General features: G+C 37.6%; 1 protein-coding gene across 2 annotated transcripts in view; it reads right to left on the bottom strand.

Moving 5' to 3' along the window:
* Positions 1-12,259, bottom strand: part of MTREX (Mtr4 exosome RNA helicase) — a 137,449-nt gene that overhangs the window by 30,682 nt on the left and 94,508 nt on the right. For both annotated transcript variants that reach the window (XM_082650023.1, XM_082650024.1), the window contains one exon: positions 5,031-5,159. In XM_082650023.1, the coding sequence (XP_082506149.1) occupies positions 5,031-5,159 (129 nt within the window). The remainder of the gene's footprint in view (positions 1-5,030; positions 5,160-12,259) is intronic.

Below are 12,259 nucleotides of genomic sequence, written 5' to 3'. Positions count from 1 at the left end.
TGGAGCAATATATTTTTTAGATCAGTCTCCCAAGACAAAAGAAATAAAAGCAAAAATAAACCAATGGGACCCAATTAAACCTGTGTCTTTTAAGAACAAGCACCTTCTCCTGCAGAGCCACAATATTATGAGATCACAGAAATTTAACAATAATACATCATCTAATACATAGTCCATATTAAAATCTCCCCAGCTGATCCAATAATGTCCTTTATAGACTACTAGCACTACTACTACGACTACCACCACCACCACCACTACTACTATTACGTTTGGAGCCAGGATACTACTACTACTACTTTTGGATTCAGGATTCAGCCAAGGATCATTTACCACATTTAGTTGTCAGGTCTCTTAGTCTTCTTTAATCTAGAATACTCTCCACCTTTTTTTGTTCTTTTATGGTATTAACATTTCATATAATTTCAAATTTAGAGAAAAATTGCAAGAATAGGATAAAAAGCTCCCATATACCTTTATTCAGATTCACCAATTATTTGTATTTTGCCCCATGTGCTACAACATCCTCTTTATATATTTATGTATATACATATACACAAACATACACACCCATACAACCACAGTACAAGTATTAAAAGAGGGAAATTAATGTAGATACACTGATATTATCTAATCGACAGTCCATATTAAAATTTCATCTACTTTCCCAATAATGTCTTTTGCCCTCCCTTCTCCCCCCACCACTCTATGGAGCAAAACTAGGATCATGCATTGAACCTAGCTATAATATTTCTTTGTTCTTCTTTAATCTGGAACAGTTCCTCAGTTCTTCTGTGACTCTCAAGACATTGACATTTTTGAATACTATAGGCCAGTTATTTTGTAGAACGATTCTCAGTTTAGGTTTGTGTTGTCATGAAGAATCATCATACTCAGGTTATGCATTTTTGGCACAAGTGATTTTTTTCTTTGTTGGTCTCAGTCCATTGGTCAACATTACTGGATTGGTGACAGTAACTTTGATTACTTGATTTAAAGTAACATCTGCTAGCATTTTCTACTATAAGTTACTACTTTCCCTTTCACAATAAATTTACAGGGAGATAAATTTATAAGAAATTGGGGCTTCCCTGGTGGCACAGTGGTTAAGAATCTGCCTGCCGATGCAGGAGATACGGGTTCACCCGGTCCGGGAAGATCCCACATGCGGCGGAGTGGCTGGGCCCATGAGCCATGGCCGCTGAGCCTGCGCATCCGGAGCCTGTGCTCCGCAACGGGAGAGGCCACAACAGTGAGAGGCCCGCGTACCGCAAAAAGAAAAAAAAAAAAAAAAGAATCTGCCTGCCAATGCAAGGGACACGGGTTCAAGCCCTGGCCTGGGAAGATCCCATGTGCTGCGGAGCAGCTAAGCCCATGTGCCACAACTACTGAGCCTGAGCTCTAGAGCCCGAAAGCCACAACTACTGAGACCACGTGCCACAACCACTGAAGCCTGTGCACCTAGAGCCCATGCTCCGCAACAAGAGAAGCCATGACAATGAGAAGCCCGCACACCACAACAAAGAGTAGCCTCGGCTCGTCACAACTAGAGAAACCCACACGCACAGCACCAAAGACCCTACGCAGCCAAAAATAATATAAATAAATAAATAAATAAATTTATTTTAAAAATTTATAAGAAATTTATAGGGAGAGTCTTTGTAGACTTTGTAAGTATCCCATTCTTCATTAAACATTTTTTTAACATTTTTAAAATTAATTAATTAATTAATGGCCGTATTGGGTCTTCGTTGCTGCGTGTGGGCTTTCTCTTGTGGCGCATGGGCTTCTCATTGTGGTGGCTTCTCTTGTTGTAGAGCATGGGCTCTAGGCATGCAGGCTTCAGTAGTTCGTGGGCTCAGTAGTTGTGGCTCACAGGCTCAGTAGTTGTGGCGCATGGGCTTAGTTGCTCCACAGCATGTGGGATTTTCCTGGACCAGGGCTCAAACCCATGTCCCTGCAATGGCAGGTGGATTCTTAACTACTGCACCATCAAAGAAGTCCTTCATTAAACTTTCAACTCACTAGTTTTAACATCCATGGATTATTCTTGCCTGAGTCAAAAATTACTTATGGTAGTTGTCTAACGTTGACTCTTCTAACATCTCCATTCCTTCTACAGTATCTATTCTGAGTATATAAGCTTGTGGGTTCTTATTTTATTTTCACTTGATTATAATCTTTTACTATCATTATTTTTATTCTCAAACTGTCAAATTCACTTTTAAAGAAGACATTATGTGGACTGAATTGGCTTTTGAGCCGCCAATTTGTGATCTATACAAATCCTAGATACATGGGCTGGCTGGAAAGAGAAGACTCAGGACGTGAAAAACTGTCAATGATGTACCAGGTAGCCAACACCCAGAGGGAGAAATACACTATTTTTCTGTACTGAGGTACACGTACACAATCCAAAATGGCAGAAAAATTAAAAATAATTCACTTGACTTTAGAGAAGAAGTGTATGCTTTATGTACTTGCAGCTGAATTATGCACAAGTTGCATTATGCAGAAGTATTTCCTTGAAAACAGAATAAACACTATCTGTGAAGACCTGATTCAGAAGGAAGACAGAAACTACCCAATTTCTAATGCTGCTTCCTATAATAAGTTCCATCCAAGAAATGGTCAACTAAGTCTCACACTAATGACAGGAAAGAAACTATAAAGGCCCTCCTACAAATGTCTCCTTAAGTACAAGAAAGGGAGATCCTAAGACTTAAGTTCTGTAAATAAGAACTTAAATGTTTAAAAACCAAATGAACAGTTGCCATGAAATTATAAATCTCTACACTCACAAGGATTTAAAAACATGCTATAATATTTGCATTGTGCAGTTGATTCAACTTTCTAAACCTAATAACCTTTATAAAAGAACTTAGAATTCAGGCTTATCATGATGCAACATCGGTCTATATAAATCCAAATAATCACGAGGGCAATTATTAGAAAAGCGTGAGAATACCAACAGTAAGGAGTATTTTTATTCTTAGACCTTTTTCTTTGCAAGTTTGTCATAAATCAATTTCCCCTTTTAAGATAAGCAAATGATAAGGTAAATAATATCAGAAGTCAGTACATTTTAAGTCAATACAATCTTTAAGTCAATACACTCTAAGTAAATTTCGACCAATGTCATCTCTTCAATTAAGACTGTTAGCTAAAACACAATATGATTTTTGAATTTTTCATCTAAATCAGAATGATGTTTTTTGAACCAACTGAATTTTAATCCAGTCAAGGCAGACAAAGTTATTCAAACCAATGTGATTTTTATTAAATTTTAGATTTACAAAAATTAAATTTGTGTCTTGATCTAATTTAAAAGCTGACTAATGTAATAATCTATTGAATGTAATAAATGCTTTCTCTAAGTTTATCCAGAAGAATGCCAGTGAAAATGGTGGAGGCAAAGACCTCCAAAAATCCTCTTCCCCATAAAAGCATTGGGAATACTGGCAATTGTCAAAATCAACTTCTTCAGAACTCTGGAAATTAAACAAAGGCTTGCACCAATCCAAGGAGCATTTAATTAAAAAAAAAACCCAAACCAAAGAATTGGATGCTTTGCAGTGTTTTAACTTACTTTACTCCCTCTCCCACTCAGCTCCACAGTAGTCTTGAAAACCAAGAGCCTGCAATCACTGAATATCAGTCTGGCAGCCACCGGAAGGGAGAGAACAGGGTTGAAATGACTTCAAAAGGCCATTTCCAGAGAACTGTCTGTATTTCACCTGTTTGGTGGTCCCCTAGAAGACTCTATTCATTCACAAGGAGGTCATTACTTGACCTGACCCAGGGCTTGCCCAGTGCAAACAACCTTTTCCCTACTGGCATCTGTTAAAAATAGTAAGAGGCTGGGCTTCCCTGGTGGCGCGGTGGTTGGGAGTCCACCTGCCGATGCGGGAGACAAGGGTTCGTGCCCTGGTCCGGGAAGATCTCACATGCTGCGGAGCTGCTGGGCCCGTTAGCCATAGCCAATGAGCCTGCGCATCCGGGGCCTGTGCTCCGCAACGGGAGAGGCCACAACAGTGAGAGGCCCGCGTACCGCAAAAAAAAAAAAAAACCAACAATAACAAAAAGAAAAACAAACAAAAAAACGTGTACTGTTACAAATTAAAATCAGATTTTTTAAATTTTAAATACACTTTCAACATATTTAAAAATAGCTGATTTAAACTCTATTAAGTGCAGTAGCTGGACTTCCTCAGTGACAGTTTCTGTTAACTGCTCTTTTTCCCTGTATATGGGAAAAAAGGGGCCCATGACTTATTATTAATATCTGCCATGAGAGAAGGAGAATGTTGTGATGCATGCCACATATTTGCCATTCCAACTTCAACTTTCCCACAAACCAAAGCCTGTTATGACAAGTATCATTAACAATGACATTTCCTAAAAGACCTAGCCAATACAACATATACTTAAAGCAGTGTTTAAAAAAAAATTTCAGTATGATATTACTCTTCAAATAGATACTTGGACTCTCCACAGTAAGGCTTACCTACAATTATTCTATATTAATTATTTTAAAATGAAATAAAATAGGAGCCATTTAAGTAATATGTGTATCTCATGTGGCAAGCTGAATGTTTTGCATTTAATTAAAAGCACATGTAAATTAATGAAAAAGTTCTACCTACGTTTCCTATCAAAACACTGGCTCATTACTTTCAATCATTATTTTCACAGGAATGTAATAAACAATATGGATGGAATAAAGTGTAAAATGATACAATCGTAAAATAATGATAAAACATCTTTTTTAGCTCAGGTAAATTCCAGCTTCATGTGAAAATTTAAATGATTAAATTCTCTTTATCTTTCACTTTGTCACTAATTACCTTGCCATAATTTGATAAGAAGATTAATCATCCTACTGGTGTTAGATGGCTTTCACATACCTTGAAAACTTCCAATTAGGAAATCATGACAGTATGTTCAATATAATCACATATAGGAAAGCTAGTGATTATAAATAATGTACAAAATATCTGAAATCTGAAAATGAAAAATAAAGTACAAACCTGCATCTCTCCTTTCTCATCAGATTTAGCTGGTTTTGCAGCCTCAGTAGCTGAATTTTTCAAGCTCTCTTTGCTACAGCGCAGAAGTACTTCCACTACATATAAAGGATCCAGTTCACCAGAATTAGGCTAGAAAAAAACAGGATAAAAGAAGTTTATTAATTCTTAAAAACTGGCACACAATTTTTTTTTTTTTTTTGAGACACGCGGGCCTCTCACTGTTGTGGCCTCTCCCGTTGCAGAGCACAGGCTCCGGACGCGCAGGCTCAGTGGCCATGGCTCACGGGCCCAGCCGCTCCGCAACATATGGGATCTTCCCGGACCGGGACACGAACCCGTGTCCCCTGCATCAGCAGGTGGACTCCCAACCACTGTGCCACCAGGGAAGCCCCCGGCACACAAATTTTAAGTTCCATGTGTACAGGAACTATGTTCTCAGTATTTAGCACTATGACTTACGTAATGCACAATAAATGTTAATTTCATGAAATGAAGCCTGTCTCTTTTCATCCTTCAACATGCTCCACTGGATGAAAAAACACAGAAATTACTTGACACTTACAAATTTAAATGTTATGATCACTGTCAACTGATATGCCATTTTAAGTTTCTAATGATCGGTTTATAATTTTATTTCATGTTATGCCAGAATTAGAAAAAGAAACCAAAGGAATTATCAGTATCAGAAAATGAGTATGTTATCTTCAAATAACCTTAATTAAATAAGATGAAAAATATATTCAGAGCAGATTATTTTATTGCTTAGTATACTGGCACCTCTACTCTGTGATTTCACATCATTTCATTAAAAGTCTTTTAGTCTTTTATATTCTCTAATAAAAACATGATTCTCAAAGACCTAACACTAATCACATCTTCTGCACTATGACAATTTATGTTTGAGAGCAACATTTTTCGAACAGTAATAGAAGACTTTTTTCTTCAGTAAAGAATTCCTCTTTGCTTTTTAATATTTGAATAATCTCTTTTGCATAAAATTAGATAAAGGGACAAGTTTTTTTAAAAAACTGAAGTATAGTTGATTTACAATGTTGTGTTAATTTCTGCTGCACAGCAAAGTGATTCAGTTATACATATATATACTTTTTTATATTCTTTTCCATTATGGCTTATCACAAGATATTGAATATAGTTCCCTGTGCTATACAGTGGGACCTTGTTGTTTATCCATTCCATATATAGTAGTTTGCAACTGCTAACTCCAAACTCCTATTCCATCCCTCCCCAGACCACAAGTCAGACTATAAGTCTGTTCTCTATGTCTGTGAGTCTGTTTCTGTTTCGCAGATAGGTTCACTTGTGTCATATTTTAGATTCCACATATAAGTGATACCATATGGTATCTTTCTCTTTCTGACTTACTTCACTTAGTATGATAATCTCTAGTTCCATCCATGTTGTTGCAAATGGCATTATTTTGTTCACTATTTTGTTTTTGTTTTTAATGACTGAGCAGCATTCCATTGTATCAATATATATACCAAATCTTTATTCATTTATCTGTCAATGGATATTTAGGTTTCCATGTCTTGACTATTGTGAATAGTGCTGCTATGAACATAAGGGTGCATGTAAATTTTTTAGTTATAATTTTGTTTGGATATATGCCCAGGAGTGGGATTGCTGGATCATATGGCAGGCAACTCTAGTTTTTTGAGGAACCTCCATACTGTTTTCCATAGTGGCTGCACCAATTTACATTCCACCAACAATGTAGGCAGGTGCCCCTTAAGGGAGAGTTATTTTGATTGAGAGGGAAACATGGCAAGAAGTGATGACTTGTTCTCCTCCCACCCACCCTGCACAGTTCCTGTGCAAAAGTGAAAAACTGTCAAGAAATGACCATGAATCCAGTCCTACAATCTGTAATAAAACTATCCATTTGCCTCAGAATAGTAAAATATATTTCCAAAACAAACCAAAAATACAATCATAATTATCTTAAACTTCTGAGTACAAATTTCCTCAAAGAAAGCATAAGCTCCATTTTCCAATTCAAAAAGAAAACTAGTTTTTTCTCAGCACATATTTTTATTCAAAATGTTTTTTTGGTTTGTTTTTTTTTTTTTGCGGTACGCGGGCCTCTTACTGTTGTGGCCTCTCCCGTTGCGGAGCACAGGCTCCGGACGCGCAGGCTCAGCGGCCATGGCTCACGGGCCTAGCCGCTCCGCGGCATGTGGGATCTTCCCGGACCAGGGCATGAACCCGTGTCCCCTGCATCAGCAGGCGGACTCTCAACCACTGCGCCACCAGGGAAGCCCAAATATGGTTATTTTTAAAGAAGTTTTAAAACATTTTTCAGCTTGATACAGATTCAAAGACAGTATTTTCAATTAGACTTGTATCTGCAAAGATTATGTATGTGTGTACACACACACACATGCGCATATATATATATATATATATATATATATCTTAGTTAATACAAAAGGAGTTTTAAAATGAGGTAAATAGTATGACCAACTGTTAACTCTTCCAAGGGGCCAAGAACCATAAGGAGAATCAGTGATTAAAATATTTAGCTTTCCAGAGGGGAAAAAACCCCTCTAAGTAAGATGCATTTCACAATATGATGAATAAATTAACTACAAGGTGTTACAGGACATACGAGTATTTGGACAAAAATAACCTAAGATTTATGAAGAATCTTTAATGTGTCTAGACAATCTAGAACTCTGTTATTGGGTTTAATTCCAATTCTGTAGATTTTATTTATAAACTTAATATTCTCCCTATCATCTCATACATAATTATCTTTGTAGAACTACCAAAACCATTTACAACATTACAGAGCTATTTCAAGTGTTACTATGGAAACTCTTTTGAAAGCATTCTTTATTGTAGCATTAAATGAAAACTTGCTGTTAAATTTATTTCCTAAAATGATAAAACTTTTCTCAGCAAACTTTTTCTAGTTCTGTACTTTGGTAAAGGTAGGTCAACAATACCAACCTTCACATAAGAGAAATATAATTTTGATAATCTCAAGATTATAAAATGTAAAGAAACAAATACAAAATAAATATTGACAATGCATTTGTATCTCCTTAAAATGCTTCAAAATATTTTCTTCATCAGTATGTACTTTCCCTCTGTGGACAAAGAATGTCATGTCACCTGCCAAAAAATGCTGCAGCCATCAGCCACTGAAGCCACCCCTGATGGTGCATCCTGAGGGGAACTCAGGATCAAGATAAACAGGCTACCTGCCATCAAGCTATCAGCCTCCGCAGCCACCCCAAATGGTACACTCTGAGGGGATACAGGATGGAGAAAAACAGGGCAGTTAAGGTGCATATCAAAGGAACAACTTCAATAAGCCCAGACGCTTACATCTTCCGATACACATAAAAGTGTTAAATTCATTAACTTGAGGTGTCTGGTTTTCTTTAATTAACTGTAATCTTTTGATGTTCTGACTACCTAGTTTTTGTTTGTCTGCAAAAAATCCTATATATCCTGGCTCCTCCCTTACCTCTTCAAAACAGTCCCTCAAAGCTATCTGAGAGGCTGTTTCCCGGGCTTAAAGTCTCAGAAAGTCTGACGAATAAAACATAATTCTCAACTTTTAGGTTGTGCAATTTTTTTCAGTCGACCGTTTGGGCGACTAACAAAGTGACCCAGAGTAGACTTCTGTCCTTTGCCTGAACTCTATGAGGATCTGGAGCCTTGGTACCAGCTGAGGCCACTTGGGCCTGTCTGCCTCCTCGGAGAGTCCAGACATATTTGGGTGAGTCTCTCTCCTGGTTCTCGAATCTCCTAAGTCTCTTCTTTGGAGGAGCAGGTTATCTTTGAAACTTTGTTTCAAGAAGAGGTAGCTGGTTTACCCTCAGTTGAAAGATACTGGGGAGATTTTTACTCAGTTTAGACAATGAGCAGGTTAACCTCAGTTGAAAGACACTGGGAAGACTTTGCTCAGCTGAAAGACACTGAGTAAGGTTGGAGTGCGTAAATTAGGTAGAAGACTGGCTTGTCGTTTTTCCTTGAATTGGCTACTTTAACAGTTTATTGTAATAAAAGTGAGGTATCTCATGAGAGCTTTCTGCTCCAAAAAAGGAACATCTCCTCCCAGGTGGCAACGGCTTTTTCAGGCAACTAAGACGCTTGTGGGAGCGGTGGAGGCAAGCCCTCATAATATGCAGCTGCCCCTACAGGGAAACCCACTCACTTTAATTAAAAATTTGGTCTGCAGGGGATATGCATAAGAGTTGGTCACTCCATGATCTGAGCACCCACAGTGGTCTCAGGATACTGAAGGGAAAAACTGAGACACGTAAGAGAGCTAAAACAGCTCCAGGGTAAAACCTAGAGGAGTTAAGCTCACAAACTGCACCCTGGCCCACCACAGGATTGTCACTAGCTACTTTATCTCAACAAACTGACCTCAGAACAGGGAATAAAACTTTCAGAACAAAAGGAGTGACAAATTACCAGGTTTATGTACATACAAAACTTACATTTACAAGTACTTCAATTGGGGATTAAAGGAAATCTTGCCCTGAAAATGACTAAGATGGGGGCTCTTTTATTGCATATGCAGTTAAGTTAGAGAAATCCAGTTTGATAAAACATATTTTCAGAATTCTGACCGTAAAGGAAAAGCCCTTTTAGTGGGAACTTGCATTTAACTTTCCGTGTCTTTGAGAGGTAAATGTTCTACCCAATCTTCTTCAGCATATTTTGTGTGTGTGTGTGTGTGTGTGTGTGTGTGTGTGTGTGTGTGTGTGTGTGTGTGTGTGTGTGTGTGTGTGTGTGTGTGTGTGTGTGTGTGTGTGTGTGTGTGTGTTGAGAACTTGGTCTCTGCCATCCATAAAGTACACATATGGTGTCCATTTTGCAGCCCACTGAACAAAGTGGGATTCTGAGCAATCTTCTGACTGTGCCAACTTTCAGGGGGCTTTCTGCCGTCTTAACCTTCCTTTTATCAGCCTGTACAACAAAGGTCTTTTACTATTTTGGGGAGTAAATTTTCTGGATTTTGTTTAGGTGGCTTCCTTCACACTGTCTTGTGGGCATGCCTCTTGCATTTTATTGGTTTGAGTCCATATTAAGATATATCTCGTTAATGGCCAGATGATGGATCTTTTAAATTTGAGAAACTTCTAAACTGGTAAATTTTTAGAGCTTTCATTATAAACAGTTCTATTGGTACCTATGAAAAAATCAAATCAGAAGGTAGAAAAAGATAAAATGATTAAACTGAGAACTCCTTTAATTTAACCCAAACAAACGAAAAGAAAACATGGCTTGGGAAGCTTTATTTATGCACTCTGCTTTCCCTTCATGGGTCTTACAGATGCTAATAAACACACTAGGATAATTCATGTTAATTAGGTTAACAGGAAAGTAAGAAAAAAACTGAAGAGAAAGTCTAGAGACTTCTTCAAAAAAAAGGTAGAAATTTTAAAGGGCATCGTCCCAAATGGATAAAGAAAATTTTACATGGTTATTTTAAAATAGAATAAATAAAATGGATGTCAATGGGATTAAAACAAAAGGTTCTGATATAACACTACCTAAGATTGGATGCGTCAAAGGGATCCCCCTATTGGTCCCCAACATTAAAGGGCTCCAAACGAGTCCGGGGTAAAAAAAAGTCTGAAAAAATTGCACTGAGATAACTGACCAACAATTGCTTGGGCCAATTAATCAACTTAAAAAAAATCAACAAAGGGGCCTGAGTCCTTTGCCTCAACATCTCATTGGGAATCCCAAAGCCTTTTATATAAAAACAGATTAAATGGTTGGGATAAAAAGAAAAGTTTCTGGACTCCTTATAAGACGAAGGTGTGTTGACAGTGTCCTAATACAAACTGAAGTTAAAGGTACAAAAGTCGACAGAACTGAGATAAAGTTTATAAAATTTGATATATTTAAATAGATCTTATATAAGACGGTTACATCTCTTTTGCCTAATTATATTGTGAGATAGACATGTTTCATTGCAGAATGCTTCCCCTGCCTGGACAGGGCATATAAATCTGCCCTTCAGATAATATTAATTAAACATACTAACAGAAACCAGTAGGGTTACCTGAACCCACACAGTAAAAGGAACACTTAAATACCTTAAACTCTAGTGAAAGCCAACAAGCAGCAAGTAAAATTGTGAACTGTTTGTCATACCAGCATTTCCTAATTGGAATATTCCATAAACTCTAGAAATATTCATCTTCTTTCCTCAATATGGTACAAGACTGGGAGCTAATATTCAGGGGCTAATAAGAAGAATAAAGATTTTGCTCTGGGTCTAACCTATGCAATCAGAAAGGGGGTCTCTGTTAAATGCCTTATGCAAGCCTTTGAAAGCAAGATAAATTGAACCCTAAAGTTCTAGAACATAGAACTCAATTTTCAGTTTGGTTGGAAATCTTCTGATATTAAAAAAAAAGCAAATTAAAGAAAATATAGTTGGGCAAATCAATCTTTAATATCATTTTGGCAGAAGACCAGTTCTTCAGAGAATTAAAAGCAACTGTCTTTGTCTTGTAAATCTCTACGAATTAGAAATGTAAATACAGCCCACAGTGACTTGAAAGTGAGTCAAATTAGTTCAGTCTGGTAAAACCTGAAACCTAGAAGAAAAAGGCCACGGGGTGGGGGAGGTAGGACTTTTTAAGCTCAAGTCTCTGGAAAGGCTCCCTCTCCCAAAATCTAATTCATAGCCTCCTTAACAGTTTATCAAGGACAAATACAAATCTTAAAAGTCTTTTCCACAAATAGTGAAGCCCTACTCATCTCAGCAAATTTAACTTATTCCAACTGTTATTTATAAACTAGTAAGTTTATATTTTAATACCTGATTCTTAACTAACTTTTTAAAGTGAAGCTGTGAGATCTCTGACTTTGTCTGTTTATATGTATGTGTGTACATTATATATATGAGATGTCTCTACCTCTGGAAAACATTACCAAAATTAAACTTATAAAAGAGTTCTACTTAATTGACTTAAAAGTAAGTGCTTATAAACTAAATATTTCTAAATATAAAAGAAACTGGGGGCTTCCTTGGTGGCACAGTGGTTGAGAATCTGCCTGCCAATGCTGGGGACACGGGTTCGAGCCGTCTGGGAAGATCCCACATGCCGCGGAGCAACTGGGCCCGTAAGCCACAACTACTGAGCCTGCGCGTCTGGAGCCTGTGCTCCGCAACAAGAGGCCGCGACAGTGAGAGGCCCGCGCAATGCGATGAAGAGCGGCCCCTGCTT

Source organism: Grampus griseus, assembly GCF_964374135.1.
Source record: "Grampus griseus genome assembly, chromosome: 3".
Taxonomy (NCBI): domain Eukaryota; kingdom Metazoa; phylum Chordata; class Mammalia; order Artiodactyla; family Delphinidae; genus Grampus; species Grampus griseus.
This window is presented reverse-complemented; position numbering and strand designations above follow the sequence as displayed.